The following is a 21086-nucleotide window of genomic DNA, read 5'->3' as shown; positions in this document are numbered from 1 at the left end:
TGTTTTACCACAATTTAAAAAATACCATAAGTCTTTGTAAAACAATATGTATAACATAATCTCAATGACAAAACCCAAAAAACCTAACACACACACAGGAAAAAAACCTAGAGGTACAACGTTCTTCAGACCGTGTCCTTCCTGAATCCCTGGGCTGCCCAAGATGTCCAGGAACCTGTGAACAGCGCGGGGCGGGGAGCAGTGTCCCCCTCTGCACCAGGTCCATGCAGGTGCTCAGCACGGTGCCTGGCAAACAGCAGTGTGCGGAATAAGCCTCGTTAGATAAATCTCAGCCTCACAATTTGAGAGCAAAGGGGGCTCTGCTAGAGTGGCTCAGCGTTTATCCATTTTATACATGTTTCTACACTTTTCATTTTTAAAAGGGTTCCACTGCTTTAAAAACACAAAGAAAAATGTCGTTCACTAACTACTGATCTAGACAACTGCCAAAATGTTTACGAAAATCCTGAATCAGGTTAAAAAAAATGGAGGTGTGTGGCACTATACTGTCACAAGCGAGGTAAGGTTTGGTTCTCCTGAGGAGGGGTGTAGGGGGTGAGGTGGGAGGGCAACAACTAGGAACTGACACTGGACCAGCAGCCAAAGTTCCAACTAACCTAAGTGGGAAATCCTGCAGCGTTAGAGTAAAGCAATCAGATGCTACCGATAAAAAAAACCCAAATTACATTTTCACTTTTTATAATCATCAAAATTAGATTTTTATTTATTTTTTTATTTTTTTGGTGAGGAAGATTAGCCCTGAGCTAACGTCTGTGCCAATCCTCCTCTCCTTTATATGTGGGACACCACCACAGCACAGCTTGACAAGCAGTATGTAGGTCCGCGCCTGGGATCCGAACCTGTGAACCCGGTGCCGCTGAAGCAGAGTGCGTGAACTTAACCACTATGTCGCCCAGCCGGCCCCAAAATTAAATTTTAAAAATACATCAAAACAAAAACTCTCAAGTACCCAAGAGTCATAATAAAGTCAAATTTTACACGTGTAGTTGGTGGTACCTAAAACAACCAAAAACTGCACTGGTAAAAAGCATGTATGAAAAAAATATAACTGACTTAATAAAGGAAGCTATTTGTATGAGGGGAAAAACCCACAGGTCTAACAATAAGACACTTGATAAGCCTGGTATTTAATTCCAATCTGGGAAAAGGTCTCGGAATGGGGTTTGCATAAGAGAAAGGTGTTTGGGAAGCCAGCTCCACACGCTACCTATTCTACAAACTGCCTTTCTGACATTCCGCTTGGAGACAAACCCAACCTAGAGAGCTGTTTAAACAAGCTCACCCTTAAGCCTCAGGTCTAGAGAATAAGAGCTTTGTTCTCCCTCCAAAGAGACGTTTGATGTTTATGCTAAGGAGACCTGTCATTGCAACTTAATTTATGGCTGACTGTGAATACCCGAACATCCAGCAAGGGTCCACCTGATGCCCAGGAGAATGTCGGCTAAAACCGGAACGAGCGGCACCATTACGATGGAGCGTGTCCCACGTTCCCAGGATCTAAGTGGACAGACTCTGCCGTCATATTCAGAACACCTACCAGTGATTTGGTATTTCTCCTTTACTTGCAGTTATAATGAAAACATAAAACGATTCTGTTTTCTTTCTTTGTTGTACTTAGACAGACATATTCCTGCCTCATGAGGGCAGGGAGGCTATTTACCAGTGGTATTCCGTATCTGCCTCCTGACCTATTTACTATGCTATGGATGAGTAGAGAGGAGATGCTGTATGTCACAGTTTTGAGTAGAAGAGGGAGAGGAATGGTTGTTTCAGGCAACTGGGACAATGAAGGAGGAAAAAAAAGCAGCCAGGGCTGAGAATAAAACTAATGAGGTTGAGATCAAGTCCATTTGGCTGGACTAAAATGGGTAGGTGGTAGAATAAACAGAGATGAAAGAGGTGAGGTAGGAAGAGAGATTATTATGTTCCAAGTAACTCACAATTGTTTGTGGCACTTTTGAGTGACTGGGATAAAAACTGTAGATACAGGAGATAATAAAATTACAGCAGGACAGAACTGGAATTATTTACCTTGATTTTGCTGAGAGGACGGAAAAGAAATGAATGGATTCAATTAAACAAATTTATTAAGTACTTAAGATACGCAAGGCTCTGTGACAGGACAAAGCCATATAAAGAATAAGCCAGCTCCTAGCACCACTTTCTAGGGGTAGAGGGTGAGAGGGGCGGGGAGCAGACAACTATAAATCTGTGTGAACCTCTATACTACCAGTGTGGACCAAAGAGAAAAGGAGAGAGGATGGAATTACTGACTGGGGAAGGCTGGAGGACAAAGAAGGTCCCACACTGAAGGATGCTGGATTTGGCTAGGTAGAGAAAGCCAAAGCCATGAAAAGCACAAGGCATATTAGGTCCACAGAAAACGGACAGATGCCACAACAATACCAAGGTTCCAGCCAGAGACAAGGGCAGTAAGGGAGACTAGGGCCAGATGAGACTGATTGAGATGCCAGGCTAAGGAGTCTGGAATTGATCCTGGAGGCCACATAAAAGTGGTGGAACCACCAGATGCAGAAGGTGCGTTTTCCAAAGTTAACCCAGCAGTAGGAGAGAGCACAAGCGGGAGACTGGAGGCAGCCCGGTTAGAAAATCACTGTGAGAGTCATCATAATATAGAGTGCAGTATTTAGACAGAGCACATGCCTTGAAGTCAGACAGACCTCAGGCCCACTGCTTAACCTCTCTACCCCCCCAGTTTTCTCCCATGTAAAATGGGGATAGGAGTGCCTCAGAGAATAGCTGTATAGAGTAAATGATGTAACGCAAGTGCTCAGCATAACACTTAAGTATATAGTAAACATCCACTAAATCAGATGCTTTTATTACTACTGTCATCCCAGTGAATGAGAAGGGGTGGGAGTTTTTCGTAGTTCTGTGGTTGCTCCAACCAGCAGAAGAAAAGTCAATCTGTGTGTAAACTTCTAAAGGGCAAGGAGAGATTCTTTCCTCAGTATCCCTCTCAACATTCAGCTTGGTCCTGGATACTAGAAATGAACACTGACTGCATTCGATTCAATCTTAGCTACTACAAGTACAGAAAGTAACATACAAACTCACACCAAGACAATACAAAGATTTGGGGCAAGGCAAGTTCACCACAAATACTTACCAAAAAAAAATACGCTTCAATACCCACATACCTCAACTCAAACATCCCAACCACCTAAAAACCTTATGTTCAAAACACCCATAATCTTCTCTCTCCTCCAAACACTCAACGAGTATCTAGGAAAAGGTAACCGGCAGTAGAGGGAAGCCACATGTGATCAAAGGATTTCTGTTCAGTACGAGGTCCACAGACATGCTGGGGACCAGGTCTCAAGTACTCACAAGCCTATCTTGGGATATTTCTCCTACTTCCTTCTCCTCACGTCACCCTCTGACTCACCACACACACACATTTCAAAACACACCACCTATTTACTATCTCTCAGTTTCTGCAGGTCAGAAGTCCAGGCACAGCATGACTGGTGTTGGCCACGGCTGCTTTCTCATCTAGGGCTGGGACCGCTTTCAAGCTCACTGGTAGTTGGCAAGCTCCACTGCCTTGTGGATGAAGGACTGAGGTCCCCATTTCTCTCCTTGCTGACAGCCAGAGACCACTCTCAGCTCCTACTGTTGGCCCACAGTTCCTGGCCACGTGGCCCCCACGGGCAATTCACACACGGATGTTTACTTTCTTCCAAACCAGCTAGAGTATCTCTGACTTCCTCTTCTGCAACCAGCTGAGAAAATCCTCTGCTTTCAAATGGCTGTCTTGGTTAGGTCAGGTCTACCACAAGTCTCCCGACCTGAAGGTCAACTGATTTGGGACCTTAATCACATCTACCAAATCCCTTCACAGTAGTACCCAGATTAGTGTTTGATTTAACAACTGGGAGAATATATGTGTATACCAAAGGCCAGGAATGGGGGGGGGGAGGGGACGGGACACTGTGGTAGGTAAAATCACCTTATATTTCATTTTCTTATTATAGCTCTCAACTGCCAGAAGATAAGCTCCAAGAAGGAAGGCATTCCTGTCTCCTTTTGTTTACTGTTGTATCTCTAGCACCTGCAACAGTGCCTGGTATGTGGTAGGTGCTCCATATGTATGTGTTAAAGGAATCTTTAGATCACAACAGTAGTACCCAATATACAGATATCTGTTTAGTTTATTTACAGGCTGGAAACGGGACTTCTAACTGTATAATACTAAAATCGTGGTTTACAGAAGCCATTTAAGAATCCTTGGAATTCCACATAATTTTCTCTCCACTACAATTATTTGTATGGCTTTAATGAAACACAGTGGCTCCTCATCATTCATGGATTTCACATGTGGATCTGCCTACTTGGTACAATTTATTTGTGACCCAAAATCAATACTCTCAGTGCTTTCAGTCCTTCGCGTACACGTGCACAGTGGTGAGAAATTTGAGTCATCCGTGCACACAGTTCTAGCCAAGGCTGAACAAGGCAACACTCTGCCTTCCCGATTGAGCCCTCGCACGGTAAATACGCATCCTGTTCATGGAATATTCACAGCCATGCTTTTTGCCTTTTCGTGGTTTTTGGTGGTGATTTCACTATTTAAAGTGGCCCCCAAGAGTAAATGCTGTCTAGTGCTCCTAAGCTCAAGAAGACAGCAAGGCGCCTTATAGAGAAAACCCGTATATTAGATAAGCTTTGTTCGGGATAAGCACGCATTATAGTGCTGCTGGCCCTGAGTTCAATGTAACGAACCAACAATCTACAGCCACGCATTGCTTAACGACGGAGATATGTCCTGAGAAATGTGTCGTTAGGTGATTTCATCTTTGTGCAAACACCATAGAGTGTACTCACACAAACCTGGATGCGACAGCCCTCTACACACCTAGGCTATATGGTACCGATCTTATGGGACCATCGTTGTATATGTGGTCTGTCATTGACCAAAACGTTGTTACACGGCACACGACTGTCTATTAAGTAGTGTCTTTAAGCAGAAACACACACAAAACAAGGTTATATACTGACTGGTTGATGAAAATGTCACCAGAGGCTCACAGGAACCTACCCCTGTGTTTCCCCTAGGAGCAATGGTTCAGTATCCAGTAATTCAGAGTTAGAGTCGAATTTATAGAGCTTAACTACCACGAGCACCGAGACTTCACTGAATTAACCCCATTTTACAGATAAAACAATGACGCTGAGAGAGACGTGAAATGGCAGGTCCCAGCGCACTCCAGCACATCACCCTGTTTTATCTTCTTCACAGCGCTCATGATTGAAAACTGTGGTGACTTATTTATTTTCAGTCTAAGCCAGTTTAGTTGTAAATTTCACGACAGTTACAGACTTAGGGATTTTTGCCCATCTTGTTCTCTGTCATTTCTCCATGCCAAGAACCACTCCAGGTAGATGCGACTGAACAAAGAAACGTCCCATATGTAATTGTATAAATTAGGAATGACCAACACTTTAAACTGAAAGGCAGTTACTTTCATTATGTTAAATTCTAATTATTTAGCAAGACAAATGCAGGCTTAGGACTAAGCGGAGAGAGAAGAAAACCCGAAAAGACCAGCAGAGATGCCTGAAGCGCCCCCGTCTTTGAAACGGAGGGAGCAGGTAAGACGGCCTGGGACGGAAACTTCACAGCTAAACCACAGTTTGGCAACTCTACAGAGTCAGGGAAAGAAAGAAACACTCTGAAACGGTATTTTGGCTCTGGGTTCCATCTGTGCATGATGGAGAAGCCCGCAGGCAGGGAGAAGAGACAGGAGCAGAGATGGTGCGTCCTGAAGCCCAAGCGCAGGTCGGACCACACGTGAGACTGAGAACTGAGGAGGGCACACAGCAAGAGCAGGCGCTGGAACCTGGCCCTGGGGGAAATGAAGTGACATCGCAGGGGACCGCGTCTGAGGAGCCCCAGGCCAGGCAGGATGATGGGCTCCGCATGCCTGTAGCACTTCCAGCGTCAGGGGGATTGACGAGAAAGAGGACTCTAGGATTTTCTTTTTATAAGTACAGAGAGGAGAATGAGATAAGACGCCTTTACGTCAACTCCTACTGTACTAGACAAATAACACAAGAATCCGAGACAAAGAGGCGGGATTCCAGAATTAATGTTCACTGCTGCTCCGAGCAAAAACTGAACAGTAAACAATAAGGATTTCAAAAGTAAAACAAAAGAGTCACTTCGGTATTCTAATTTAACCTTCAAAAATAAAGAAGATCTAAAGCGCCATGAACTGAGAGTTGCGTTCCATCTCAACACCCTATGCCCCTGGGTTACTGCGAGAACAGACTCCTGCCATTCAACTCCTGTTTCAAAACGCAACAAGCGAATTCAACAGGACGAATTCAACAGGACGAATTCAACGATTCAACAGGACGTGCTGGAGGCAGCAGCGCGTCTCCTGTCTCCCCGTTTCCTGATTCACATTTTGGTGGCAAGGTTACAATTAGCTCACCGGTGGAGAATAAACCTATTTATAACACAGCAGTCCACCTGAAAGACACAATCATCTGAAAAGGCTTTTAGAGGAAGGTGAAGCGCAACCTCCTCCTGCCCTGACAGCAGACGCCCAAGGTCCTTTCGGATGAAGTCCTCAGTAACCTTCCTGTGTGCACAGTTGCCATTCCGGCCACTCTCAGCCTCCATGTTCTTATGTAACATTTACATAGTGTCATAAACATACCCAGAGTTGCGTAAGAATTAAAACGTTGCCAAACCAATAAAGCCCAAAGCAGGTCACTCCCTCCGGACTGGCTCTGATCAGCACAGGTATGCTGCCCGGTCCACGGCATGCGGGCCTGTCAGAAGACACAAATCAACTCGAGGAAATCTGAAACGGGTCCACCAGAGTGCACAAAGGAGAAATTAACCACACCGACATGTGCTGCTTCCAGCAATCCCAAGGGTGTGTGATTCTGCCCCATAAGATAAAAAGTAACCCAACAGTGCTTGTTCACTGAAGTCAGAAACTGTGTCTAAAAATACCTCCCGGCCAACTGGCTATCAGTAAGTCAGTCTCACAAAGGTCCCAATAAGAGCAACACGCACTATTTCCTTAGTCTACAGAGGGAAAACTGAGGTAGTCGCAGGAAGGTTAAGTGACTTGTTCAAGGACAACCTGTCAGGGAGCAAAGTTCTGGGGCCGAACACCAGGCTCCTCCCTCCCTCTGGCTCTAACCTTTAACCACAGTAGCCATTTGATTATGTTTTAATCACATCTGTTCCAGGAGCTCTTTTAACAAAACTAACCAGAGACAATTCTTCTCTACAAGAGTTCACGTGCACTGAACTTCAAATCCACATCCACTCAACAAAATTACAAGTCTCGGCCAGAAATTAGACTTTTAGTCTGTTCGTAAAAATTCAAAATGTTCCTATCATAAGCTCAAATGTCTCCCTCGTCGCTTTTGTCTTAAGTGAATGTCACGTTCTCCTGCTAACTGGTTCAATTATACATTTTTAAACACCAATGTGAAAATTCCAAAGCTAGGCCTTAAAACATGGTATACCAACCAAACGGATGCTGTTTATAACCTGGAACTCATTTTCCTTATTACTGACCCTTTGCTAAGTTGCTGTTAGTTCGCTAATTAACACAAACACCTATGCTTGCTGCCCTCATGTCACGTCCAAGGACCAGGCTCAGGGCTGCCAGGCTCGGCCACTCCTCCAGCCCACCTAGCGGAGCCCAACTGAGGAAGTGCTGGGGAGGAAAGCAATCAACTTCTTGGTATCCCACAGCCTCTATTTTCCCAGAACTGACGTTTTACTTTCAGCCTTTTGCAACAGTGGTCTCTGTAGCATGCACTATTGGCAACTAGACGTGTCCCGGAAAAAACTGTAGTGTCTGGCCAAGAAGTTTAAAGGCCTTCGAGAATGTTTGCTGGACACACAACCTAATTTCCAATTTACCAAAAAAAGAAACCAACTCCCTATTATGCCCACCCATCCTCACCCCAACAAACATCCATTTCAGGAAGGTTACAAAAAAATGAACTCTGCCCCATTCAGAACCAGTTGGATTATCAATTAAACATTCTTAACTAGGCTCTCAACAACACGAAAAACCCCAGAAACACGCCACCAAATCAACAGGAAAATGGCTGTTAAAGATCTCGGATATATTAGGGACAGGACAAAAATTCCTATGGAAGGAACTTAAAGATTTATTCATATGCATATAAAATGACAAACTTGAAGGCTGAGTCTCCTTATTTACTACCTCACTAGAGAAATAACACTATGTTACACATTTCAATAACACAGCCCATAATGAGGCCCAGCAAACATTATTCATGAAAGCCATTCTCTCACCACAAACGTCAGGCTGTGTTCATACACTTGCATCGTCTTCATCAGACCCTGCAGCACATTATCCACGCCACGGAGCAGCAGAGCCAGGAACACGCACGAGGTGCTTAACAGAAGCATTAGCCAGTAAACAAAGACCCCACTGCACAGGCTGCACCACTGGGAGGGAACATCAAAGCTGGAGATAATGAACTTGTTTTTGAGACTCCAAAGTGCGATGATGTCTTTTCTTGATTGTCTGCTTTATTAAAGAAGCCTGAATCCACCTGAGAATCATTATTTTTAGTGGCGAGGAGAGCCACGGAACACGCACTTGAGCTCCCATGGCTGGAAGGTTAGGGGCTGCTGAGAAGTCAAAGCAGCAGGCTTTGTACCTCAGGAGCGAACACAATCCTGATCGTCTCTCCCAGATCCATCTGTGGGTCAATAATCACTTCAATCTAACTGCCAAATATAACCTTCATCTGCTACCCCAATGCCAAAACACATCTGAGGCGAATCTCTTAAATTAAATATTTTAGGGTTTCATCTGCTCTTCTCAGCCCCCAAAGCCTCATAAACAACACACCCAGCTGAGTGTCCCACAGAAGGTTACCCACCTCTACAGTGGGCAGGGTGGAGGTGGTATCAGGGAGCAAAAAGCCGTGGGGGTTGGGAGGTAAGGGGTGAGTGAGAGTGGAGGAGTGCGTGGGGGGAAGGGATGGGCAGAGGGGTTGTGTGGGAAGGTAAGTTAAGTACTGACCAAGGGCCAGGAGACGGTCCAGTGGTGGGATCTTTAAATAATCTTGGGGGTTGGAGGCAGGTTCTAGGATTTCACCTGAAAAGGCATCCACAAAGTGATTAACTGAATGGGCCCCCTGGGGTGGGGTGGGAGAGGCGAGGCGGAAAGCAAATACACCTAGATGCAGATTAAACGTTCTGGAACCAGGTTTCCTAGGGTTAGAGAGATTCCAGAGCCAAGCTCCAAAAAGCTTTAGGGGCCTGTTCCGTCTCACTTCCTCCACACAGCTTCCACAGGGCGTGTGTATTGGAGGTGGGGGGTTTGCCCCACTGAACTTAAGGGACTGAACGAAGGGGAAATGAGACTCCGTCTCCCAGAGCATTAGGGAGGAAGGAGAGGGAGGGGAAGAGACACCCCAAGTGTAGGACCCGAAGGAAAGGTTAGAGACCCCTTCCCCTATCATCTGAGGTGCGCAAGGCCTCTCAACATCAGGATACCTCGGGGAAGCAAAGGCTCCATCGCCCGAGCCCCACAGTCTTGGCGGGAGAAAAGGCGCCCCCCGGGAGCATCTGGAGGGAGGGAATGAAGACCCCCGCCCCTGGACAAGCTGAGGGGCACAAACATGATCTGCAAATCTTGGGGAAGGAAGCCCGCACTCCCTCTATGGAACATGGGGGTGCTGGGATCGCGACCCCCGAGAGCTCCCCGAATCCAGCTCCTCTTGGAAGGGGGCTCGGGTGCCCCGGGGCCCGGCGTGAGCTGGGTCCTGGCTGGGCGGCCGCGCCTCGGGGGTCAGGGGAAGCCGACCAGGGGTCACCCCGACTCCTCCGCGCCCCCCGCCCGGCCATATTGTGCGCGTGGGGAGGGGGCGCGCTGTCGCCAGGGGCCGCGGCGCGAGGCCTCGCCCTCGCCCGGCCCTCTCCATCCCGGCCCCCGCCCCCCGCCCCGGGACTCACCCTGGATACCCCGGGGCCCGGCCCCGCTGCTGCCGGCGAGCAGGAGGACAACAAGGGGGAAGAAGGAGGAGGCTCCGGCCGACTCCGCCATAGTAACCGCCGCCGCCGCCGCCGCCGCAGCCCAGCAGCGCCCAGCGCGCGCGCGCGCCCCCGGCGCCTCCCCTCCTCCCGCGGCCCCGCTCCCGCCTCCCTCTCCTCCGCCCGGCGCCGGCACGTGCGCTCCCGGCGGAGCCGGCGCCGCGACCGCCGCGCGCGCCCCCGAAGGGCGGGGCCGGGTGCGCGCAGGCGCCCGCCTTAAAGGGGAGTGTCCCTGTTAAAGGGATGGGAGGGGTTCGCGCCGCGGCCAACCTCGCGGGTGGGTGCCGAGCGCGGCGCGGAGGAGGCCGGGCCGGACACGCAGCCTCCGCCCTCTCCTGCACCCCACACAGCGCATAGTTATCCTATCTGTGCCGACCCGCTCTCCCCGGCATCGAATGTTCTATGAGTCCCGTGCGTGTTCCCGTTCCCTTCATCCCTACTGCCTAGCCTCAAGCCCCCGTCACGTCCCACCGGGGTCATGGGCACCGTCGCCTAACCGGTCTCGGTGTGGAGAGCCCTGTGTGGCCCCCTGCAATCCTCTGGACGCACAGCAACCCGTGTGATGGAATCGTGGGATGCCCCTTTTCAGAGCACACCGAGGCTTTTAATGATAGTACTCAGTCTTGGCGAGGGTGCTGTGTGAGGCACTCTCCTTCTCCTGGTAGGTGGAACCCTTTTGGTAAACAATTTGGCATATGTATCAAATGCCTTAAAATATTCATACCCGTTGACCCAGAATTATCCCCTATTTGTCTTCAAGAAATAATAGAGATGAGGACAAATATTTCTGAAAAATGTTAACTGTTGCATACTGATCATTGTAAAAAGCTGGAAACTTAAGTAGGCAATAATGGAAGACAAAATATGACCCATCCATGTGATGGAGCGTTATTTAGTAATTAAAAATTATGTTTATAAAAACTAAGGACATGAGAAAATGTTCATGACATGGTGTTAGATGAAAAAGCAAAATAGGAAACTATTTACAGTATTTTAATTTTGTTGATTATATGTATCTGTTTGGAAGGAAAAAAGACTGAAAGGAAATGACCCAATATGATCAGTAGTTATAGCCAGATTAATTTTTTACTTTTTCTTTAAACATTTCAATATTTTCTAAATATTTTACAAATAGGTATTAATTTCAAATTTAGAAAAAAAAATACTTATAAAAGGTAAACTGAATTACCTGTATCTTTTTGTAAAGAGTTCACTATCTTTAGTTTGAGAAAGAGCTAGAGATCATGAAAAGGGCAGGTCTTTGGATCCAGAGTTCTGTGTCTGAATTCTCCTTTTCTAACTAACTGGCATGAAAACTTGGGCAAGTTTTTAATCTCTCTAAGCCCAGTTTCATCATCTGAGATCTAGGGGTGGAGCGAATGACCAAACCAGGGGGAGATTCTCAAAAGGAATCCTCACCTTATAAGTTGTCACCAACCTGAAGAACGCCCATCCTCACATCCAGAAAAAACAGGGCTGCAGACACATTCCCCAGACACAACTCACACACAAACACACACGTGCAAAGTAGTGCAGAGGCACTGTCTACAAGTTGGTCAGTGGAGCTGGATGAGTAAACACCTTATTTTTATACTGATCTCCCTCATCCCCCCCCAACTGAGCTCCCCCTCCCCCACTCCATCTAACTGGTCTCCTAAACTCTGCTCCACTCACCCTTGGGGCTCCCAGCTGTGGAAAACACAGCACTAGGTTACAGTGTTGGTTTCCCAGGGCTGCCAGAACGAAGTACCATGAACTGGTGGCTTAAAATAACAGAAATTTATTCTCTCACAGTCCTGGAGGCTAGAAATCTGAAACCAGGGTGTCAGCACGCCCATGCTGTCTCCGAAGGCTCTAGGGAAGAATCCTTCCTTGTCCCTTCCAGCTTCTTCTGGTGGTTCCCAGAGTCCGTGGTGTTCCTTGGCTTGCGGAAGCATAATTTCAATCTCTGCCTCTGTCTTCGCATGGCCGTCCTCCCTCTGTGTCTGTATCCTTGTGTCCAAATTTCTCTCTTCTAACAAAGACACCAGTCATTGGATTAGGGTCCACCCTAATACAGTATGAGTTCAAGGGATTTTAGCTTATTTACATATGTGAAGATCCTATTTCTAAACAAGATCACATTCACAGCTTCCATCCAGTGAACATGAATTTGGGGGGACACTATTCAACACAGTGCCTTCCCCTACCCCTCTGGCTGGGAAGGGAAAGCTGATCCCTCAGGAATACGTCTCTGAGGCCAAGGGTGAGGGAGTGTCCTTCCCTAAACCTTGCTAAGTGCTGCCACTGTGGCTATAAGACCAGGAGTCCCCGAGGAGACCTGTGGTTACTTAACTCCTAGAATGCAAGATCAGCCACATACCTGAGTATAGCCCGGGAAACCAGAATGGGTCCACAGACCAAATGCCAGCTCCATCAGCTCACTTGACAGCATTTGCCTTTGGGCAAGATCTGTTACCTCCCTAAACCTCTATTCACTCATCTGTAAAATGGAGCTGATGGTAGTGCTATCTCATAGAGATCTTGTGAGGATGGATGAAGATGTGGTATGTAAAGCATTTCACATAGTCTCTGACACATAGGAAGTAATATAAGAAGAATAGCTATGATGATGGTGATGATTTGACCTTTACTACAATCCTGTGAAGTGGCTGAGGCGTGTCAGGCTGTGCACAATTTACGGGTGAGGCAGCTGAGACCTAGGGAAGGTAAGTCACTTGCCCAAGCTCGTGTATAATTAAGTGTAGAAGCCACAGCCTACCAGTCCTGTGCTGCTTCATCATCGCAGCATCTCATGCTTTCCCAGGGACTGGTCTTCAAGAGCCAGCTGAAGGTGGGAAATTAGACTTGATGGGGTTGGGGGCAGGGGTAGTAATATCTCTTACACCCTATTTCTGAGCATTTGGGGCATCTCCTCAAGTCAGACCTTTCCTAGATGACGCATCTGCCTTGCCTGAGCTGCATGGAAACAGACCACCCAATCTACACGTGCTCCCTCCCACAGCCTGGCTCTCCTACCCTCGCTGAAGGCCTCAGCAAAGTGTCCATTTCTGAAATCCTTCTTCATCTTGGGCCTGGACCCACATCACAATCTATGAACTACTTGTCTGCCCTGCTCTTAGTCCCCAGGCTCCACTGACTAGACCGTCTGGTGTTACAGCTGCCATCTTGGTCACAATGCACCAAGACACTCCACCTCCTGGGGGATTCAGCACAGTTTGCCTTGGCAAGCAGCAGGGTCACTAATCCCAAGAGGACAATAGCTCATCTTCATTCATCCATTCTACAAGCACTTACTGAGCACCTACCGTATACCAGGCATGACATATAAACCATAGATAGGTCGTGGTCCTTGCCCTCATGGAATTTACAATCTAATAGAGATGAGCATAAGAAAAGAAAAGCCACAATGTGTTGTATGTATTCTATAGCACACACCTGTAAAGAGTCAGTGGGGGCACTTAGGAGGGCGTGGATGATTCAACTCTGCAAGGACAAGCTGAGGAGGTGGGAAAGGTTTCATGAAGAGGTTGTGCTACAACTGACTATTGGAATATGAAAGAGTGTTCCCTAGATAGGCAAGCTTGTATGGAGCAGGAGAAGGCAGGAGATTGTTCCTGCCAGAGGGAGCAGTATGAGCAAAATACCAAGGTAAAATTGCCTGGCAGTTAGGGGAGCCCTGAGCAGCAATGGCAGCACACCCAGAGGGTGGTGGGTGAAGGAGCCCGGTGGTGGAGCAGAAAGGTAGTTTTGGAGAGATAAACAGACACAGAAGAACACTTGGAACTGTCCTTGTCTGCAGAATTCTTGGAAGGGTTCTAAGCAAGGGCTAAAAACCATATTTGTGTTTCAGAAAGACCACTTTGCTGAACCAAATGAACTTGAGGTTTGTGAAGATGGTTGGAGGAAGGCAAGACAAGTGGTAAGGAAATAAAGAGGAGGCAATTCCAGTAGCCTAGATAAGATAGGAGGAGGACCTGACCCTAGGCAGCAGCAATAGAGATGGGAAAAAGAAATAGATTGAAGAGATTTTAAGTAGGTAGAAACTGTAAGACTGATTGGATGTGGGAAGTGAGGAGGAAATGGGGATGGCCCCATATGATTCCAGGATAATCTAACTTAGGTGTCTGGCTGCTTGGTGGCTCCATTCAGCAGATTAGCAAGAGCAGGTTTGGGAGAAAGATAATGAGCTCCCTGTTGGGCATACTGAGTTTGAAGGGCCTCATATAGGTATGTGGAGCCACAAAGATATGGATTTGGAAGTCAGCAGTGTATCACAGTTGTTCAAACAGCTCAAGGGACTGAGAGAATTCTGGAAGTACAAGCAACACAGACAGGAAAGAGAAGACAGAAAAGGAACAGTCAAAGAAATAGGAAAAGAACCTGGAAAGAACAGAATTATGGAAACCAAGGTGGGAGAGTGTTTCAAGAGATCAGTAGTGTCTAATATTGAGAAAGGTCAAGTAAAATGAGTGCCCAGGATTTGATAACTTGAAGCCCATCAGGTGAGCTTTACCTGAGCAGGTTCAGTAGAAGATAGGGTGGAGGCCTGATTTCAGGGAGCTACAAATGAATGGAAGGTGAAGGCTTAGAAAGGCTGAGTGTCATCCATTCTTTAAAAGATGGCTGTGATGGGAGGGAGAGACTTGGATTTTCTTTAGAATGATGGACCAGTTTCCCTGAACAAACTTTCTGCTGAAGAAACAACTCAAAAAGCTCAGTAAACTAACAAGTAAGTGAAGAATGCTCGAGTTAAAAACTAAGGAACAGAGAGAGGAAAGCAGAACACCAAAGCTGGTTTCCACCTTGAGAGTATTTGCATACTAGGTGAACTTGAACTTTGTTTTTCAAAGGTGAGCAGGATACAGAGAACAGGAGACAAAGCCCAGGCCTGCCCAAGGTGGGGAGTCTAATAAGCAACACTCTGCAAAAAGCTGTGTTTTACAAAGCATAATAATACACTCAGTCGAAGGATGAACTAGAAATAATTCACTCCTCCAGGAGATTGCAAGGAAAATTGCCTGACTTGAACCTCTGCTCAGAGTGAGAATGGGGGAAAATCCTCCCTGAGAATTCATAGCCACAAGCTGGCCTGCATGATTTAATTTCATTCCAAATTCACCCTACCTGGGTGGTCTAAAAAATTTAGATTCAAGTAGTCCCAGGCTGGTAGTACCTCCTGGTAATACCTAGAATAAAAATGAGCAAATCATCTCTAGAGGAACCCGCCTTCAACTCAGGTTACAAAGAATTCTCACAGACAAAATTCCAAGAAATATAATCTATGCATCAAAAATCCAAAAACAGTTAAATAGGACTGAGAGAAAAATAACATCAACTTAGAATTGCATACTGATAGAAAATGTCTTTCAAAGTGAGGGCTAAATAAAAAATGTATAAGTTACATATGAATTCGTGTGTACTTTATTAATTGTCAGATATTCGCTAATAGAAGAGAAATAATTATAAAACTTTCAAGTTAAGAGATGGAAGGAACTAGAATGAGAAAAAAATAATCCAAAAGAAGGCAAGAAAGGAAAGAAAAAGGATGATATTAAGGTGAGATAAATAGAAAGCATAAAATAAGATGGTGAAAGTGAATTCAAATATATCTGTAATTACAATAAATGTGAATGGGCTAAATAATTCAATTAAAAAATATGGACAAGACTGGACAAGAGAAAGAGAGGAAAGGGGATTTCCAGAAGGATACACAAGGTCACAGAAGTGTTTGCTGTGTTTTGTTGCATTAATAAGAAGAGAGAGATGGCACCTTTAGACTGCAATAAAGGAGCTAAGAGGAGTTCAAAGATACAGGAAGAAGAAGGAGTAAGTGATGGAGCCAGAACCCAGGGTGGATGGGGAGCACAGGATCAAGATCCAGAGGCACAGGAAGTAGCCTTGGCCTGAAGGGAAATATTACCTTCTAGGAGGCTGGAGGAAGGAGATGAACACAGAAAGTTTATAGGTGAGAGAGGGGCCCCCTGGGGTTCTCAGTCAAGGTGCAGGCATGGCCCTCTGTTTTGGCACAATATGATCAGGAGGCAGGATGACATATGATGGTGGATGTGCCTGAAGAGAGTGGTGAGAATTTGTAAAAGCCACTGTGGAGATGGGAGTGGTGTCCAGGGATACAGAAAAGCAGAAAAGGATTGCCAGAGTGGCACTGGGGCCCAGTTGCAGAACATAAAGTTGAGGTCATAACAAGCCTCTGATGGTACAGTTTTCTCTGGAAATGCTCAGCATCCCAGAGTGGGAGCAGATGAGGGGATGTTTGGAGGCTGAAGTGTTGGGGAGGGGGGCGGGGTGCAGCTATAGAGGCTAGCTGGAGAACAGACGGGCCGGGGAGTTGAGGCAAGCGGAGGGAAGGCAGCTTAAGCAATGGAAGAAACTTGAATGTGCTGTGGTTGGTGGCTGGGGATGGGAGCCTGGTAAGAGGGACTGGTATGGGCTTGAGAAGCCCAAAGGCCACAGTCAATGTCAGAGACCTGACGCTGTCAGCAACATGCAGTCTGTGCTCACTGGTCCCATGGAATGGTGCTGAGCTATGGTGTTCTTGAAGAAAACCCCTCCCAGGCTTTTCTTGCTCACTTTCTGCTCCAAAGGCCATTGCATGATCTTAGATTTTGTTTCTTTAACCCTCACGCTGACCTCGTTCCACCTCAATGCCTGCTTGGTAAACAGGCCTGGTACCCTCAGCCCTGATGATTCATACCTCACGTTCTATCCCGTCATGCCTAGTGACCAAGTAGGATGGCTCTCCTGGTCATTCACCTTTTGTTATGGACCTCTGAGCTTTAACTGGCCCACCTCTTCTTCATGCCCTCAGTGAGGCCTCATAGCACACATCTCTGGTTCTGCTAGTGCTGCAAACTCCCTACCTCCTGGCCACCCTCCCTGCTGTCACCAGGCACACCATGGCATGGCCATGTTCTGAGACAGCCCCCTTCATTTGGTTGTCTGCCTTGTTGAGAACATACAGGCTCCCTATTGCCCGTAACACGAGGCCACCTGCACGGCATTCTAAATCTGGAGGGGATTTTAGAAATTATTTCGTCTGAACCCATTGTTTTACAGATGGAGAAACTGAGGTCCAGAGAAGATAAGTGACTTGTCCAGGACTGAACCAAAACTGGCAGTCAAGACCTCTACATGATGAAAACTTAATGTCCATTCAGACTTACTTCCCCTACTCTTAAAAATAGCATTCAGAGACTGACCATTTAGCCTCCTAAGAGCTTTATGTGGATTACTTAATTAATCTTGACAAGAACCCCATGAGAGAGGTACCACTATTCACCCCATTGTAGAGATAAGGAATTGAAGCATAAAGAGATGGAATAACTTGCCCAAGATCACCCAGCTGATCCTAGTCCTTCCAGCTCCTCTCTTGTCCTGGCTCCTTTCTCTCTCTCAATCCCTCCCCCTTTCACACACAAACACACATACACACACACCCTCACACACCCACACACCCACCAAGTCCTCACTCATAGTCTTTGCCCTGCCTGGGCAGCCCCTGCTCCCTCTTTTCCATCTGGATTACAAGAGTTCTATCCCTTTCACCTGCCTACGCCCCCTTCTCCTAGGTGAGTACACGGTCTGCCCTCTGGTCACAGATGATTGCACCAGGTTGGGCATCTGAACCAAGGAAAAGCAATAAATAGACTGGTTGAGCAATTCAGCTTCTCTCTCATGAGCGTTTGAACTAAGGAAGTGTAGAAACAGTTAATTCGACGGTGGCAGGAGCTACAGAGTAGTACCTGGAAGCCACCCTGGGCCATGTGGCAACAGGAAGCCAGGAGAGGAGAGTGGAGCAGAGGCAGGGAGAAGGAGAGAGAGAGATTATGGAGGTGAGCCTGTGGGTGTGTGCGTGTGCACACACGCCCTCCAGCCTCACCCACTTGAACAGTCAAGTTGTCCTCAACACACACCCAGCCTAGTGTCTTATCAGATCCCATGAGAGCTGGTTGTGTTTTCCACTACCGGTTTCTCTGAGATTCCCATGTATCTTTCCAGGAAATCCTCTTTTCACCTCCACTGGTTTGAGTGTGTTGATCCTTGTAGCCTAGGAGCCCTGGCTAGAATACCAGCTCAAGAAATTCTACCCATGCTTCAGAACAAGCTCAGGGCCTGACTCCTCCAGGAAGCCCTCCTCCCTCCAGGGTGTGTTCCTCTCTCCTTCCCCAGAGAGATCATAAACCTTACAACTTCCGTTTCCTTCCTGACGTGCAGTAAATTCTTACTGATTGATCAAACTTATAACTTTGGGGGGCCCATTTCTAATTTTGCCATCTGAAGTTGGACTGTCTTTGTTGCTGTCATTTTCTGTTCTAGCAAATCCACGCATCCATCCATCATTCATTTATCCTGGGAACATTATTAGAGTGTCTATGAGCCAGGCACCAGACCAGGCCCTGGGAGTGATTAAGAGGAAGTTCTTCGTTCTTGCCCTACAGGGGTTCACAGCCCAGGAGGGATATTCAGATTCCCCTCACCAAATGGGTCACACCAACACAGCCTCTGGTTTCATGATGCCAGACACACACACACACACATACCCTAGCTGTGACTACTAGCCCTGTCACCTTGTCACACACACCCAGACACAGGCTCTATCTTGTTTTCTCCTCCCAGTTCCTCCATCCCCTTCCTCATCCCAAGTGCCCACCCCTGCCTCCTGCCTGGCCTCACCACTTACCCTGCTCTCTGCTCCAGAAGGTGTCCTGGAGTTCTCCCTCTAACCTTTACTCTCCCTCCTTTTTGATCATTCTGTGGTACGGGAATTGACACTATAGTCTGAGTGTGTGAGTGCCTTTATGCTATTTTAAGACCCCAGCACTTTGCAAAAACCTGGTGGAGGATACTGCCAAAGCCAAAGGGTGGGGGAGGGGCGGCTGAGCAACCTGAGCCCGGGGCGGCTGGGCGTCTGCGTCTGGGAGCCAGGTTGGCGAAGCCAGTTGCACAGGAGCCAACGGCAGGGCCTCCGTTTGAACTTGCGCTGTTACCTCCTGGTTTCCTGGCCCATCTAGCCTGGGACCTCCACCTTCTCTTTGCCCAGCCTCATCCTCTCCATGAGTTGCTTAGGAGTTTGCACACCAGGCAGCATGTAAAATTGTTGTGTTTCTGGAAACACACACACACGCAGAGAAGCCTTGAAATTCTTCTTGGAACAGGTCCAGGGATTTATTTATGAAATTCCCAGGGGGTGGGAGAGACAGAAGTCTGGACTTTGCAGACTGAGTGCTGTGCCATCATCTCATCAACATAACCGCCAGCTCTAGTGTGCACTTACTAAATGCCCCCTGTGTGCCTGGGCCAGGCTCGTGGGGGCCGTGGCAGGGTGGGCAGCAGGCACAGGTGCTCAGTACTCAAAACTGCCAGCATGCCCTACCCTGCCATCCCCACAAGAGGAAAAAATATGCATGATATGGACATATTTTGGCCATGGTCCCCCGCTCTGCCCTCTTTCCCACCAGCCTGCACTTCCTTGCTTTCCCGCTGTCCTTCTGCCTGAGCCTGCAGCCTCTCTCCCCCTTGCCCACTCTGCTCTGGAGTCCATGCTGTCCTGTGGATGGACATCTGGGTCCCCTAAAGAAAGGCTTCAGGGGCTTGCGCGCTCCGCTGCGGCGGCCCAGGGTTCGGATCCTGGGCGCAGACATGGCACTGCTCGTCAGGCCACGTTGAGGCGGCGTCCCACATCCCACAACTAGAAGGACGTGCAACTAAGATATACAACTGTGTACCGGGGTGGGGGTGGGGGTGGGGTTGGAGAGAGAAAGCAGAAAAAAAAAAAAAGAAAGGCTTCATGGCTAGTTTCTACACAACTGAGAAACTGGGAACTGGCTGTAGTGTGCTAAACCTACCTGATCCTCGGCAGATTGGCACGGGACAGAAATAGGGTTTATGCCCGGGCATGGCAGGACCTGTCAGCTGCTGGAGAAAGCTGGAGTGTCCCGGCCTCTTAGGATGGTTTCTAAGTTTCCCCAAGGATGGACTTTGGGTGCTTTGGAGGGGAACTAGATGGAGGCAGATGGTCAGGCTGGAGGTCAGGCTAACTCTGCGTTCAGTGGACAAGCGGGTGGAAGCTTTCTGCTTCAGGACTGGCCTCCAGGTCCCTAGCCCTTATCTAGCTCAGCATCTGAGAGGCGACTTGGCAGGACTTGCCTCCCTTGACTCTGTGGAGATGGGAAAGGGCGGGTCTAAATGTGTCTTTAGATTCCCATGTCTACCCTGCCTTTAGAGGGAAGGCACAGGATCAATATCTGTGCAATGACTGATCTTATGCAAATGTCACGATTTTACTTCAAGACCTTAGAGGTAAGCTCCCAGTTGAAAAGATGGAACAGTCTGTCAGAGATGCAACAGAATGACAGATAGTTAGACAGAGGCCACTGCATTTACCGCAGGGATTGTAGGACTTTCAAAAACCAAAGGCCACCATCCAGAGAATAATCAAATCAGGGGACAGGTAATTAAATATATTAAGTCAAAAAATGGACGCTGGAAGAACAATAGGGACAGCGTTCTTTAGGGACCACAGAATCTTCTCTAACCTAGAGCAGCCTAGGCACCAAGCTCTGAAGTTTAGGCTCCTGACTCTGTTTAGGGAAAAAAAAAAAAACCAAAAGTCCCAGCGGCCTCACAGACCTCCGAAGTCTCTCCCTCCCTGGCGAAGCCCCAGGCTGGCCTCACACAACGAGTTGGGGTGGGGAGCTGTGCCTTCTAGCAGCCTCTCCCAGGTGAGGCAAGCAGGTGTGGGCAGGCTCGCCTGCCTGGGAAGCCTGTTGTGAGTAGGCGGGCCCATTCCTGGCTGGGAGGAGGACCGCGTCAGCAGGCCAGGGCGTGTGTACGTGCATGTGCATGTGTGCATATGTGTGTGCGCATGTGTGTGTGGGTTGGGAGAGGGTTGGTAGGGTGCTAAAGGCACAGAAACATGCCCCCCACCGCCTACCACTATACTAAGCAATCATGAGCTGCCCCTCTAAGCTGA

General features: G+C 47.7%; 1 protein-coding gene and 1 long non-coding RNA gene across 5 annotated transcripts in view; both read right to left on the bottom strand.

The window, feature by feature from the left end:
- ACVR1B (activin A receptor type 1B) overlaps window positions 1-10190 on the bottom strand; it is a 40795-nt gene extending 30605 nt beyond the window's left edge. The window contains exon 1 of one of the 4 annotated variants that reach the window (XM_070619559.1): window positions 10016-10190. In XM_070619559.1, the coding sequence (XP_070475660.1) occupies window positions 10016-10106 (91 nt within the window). In that variant the 5' untranslated portion in view covers window positions 10107-10190. The remainder of the gene's footprint in view (window positions 1-10015) is intronic. The other 3 variants (XM_070619560.1, XM_070619558.1, XM_070619561.1) reach the window with 3 other exon arrangements.
- Window positions 10191-11857: 1667 nt separating this feature from the next.
- On the bottom strand, window positions 11858-18905 carry LOC139083703 (uncharacterized). Its single transcript, XR_011540614.1, has 2 exons — window positions 18795-18905; window positions 11858-12107 (listed from the first exon to the last, which is right to left on the bottom strand). It is a non-coding gene; the product is annotated as an uncharacterized lncRNA (long non-coding RNA).
- Window positions 18906-21086: the final 2181 nt, after the last annotated feature.

This window comes from Equus przewalskii, chromosome 5 (genome assembly GCF_037783145.1).
Source record: "Equus przewalskii isolate Varuska chromosome 5, EquPr2, whole genome shotgun sequence".
Classification (NCBI taxonomy): Eukaryota; Metazoa; Chordata; class Mammalia; order Perissodactyla; family Equidae; genus Equus; species Equus przewalskii.
The sequence above is the reverse complement of the archived record's forward strand: the minus strand, read 5'-3'. Positions and strand labels throughout refer to the sequence as shown.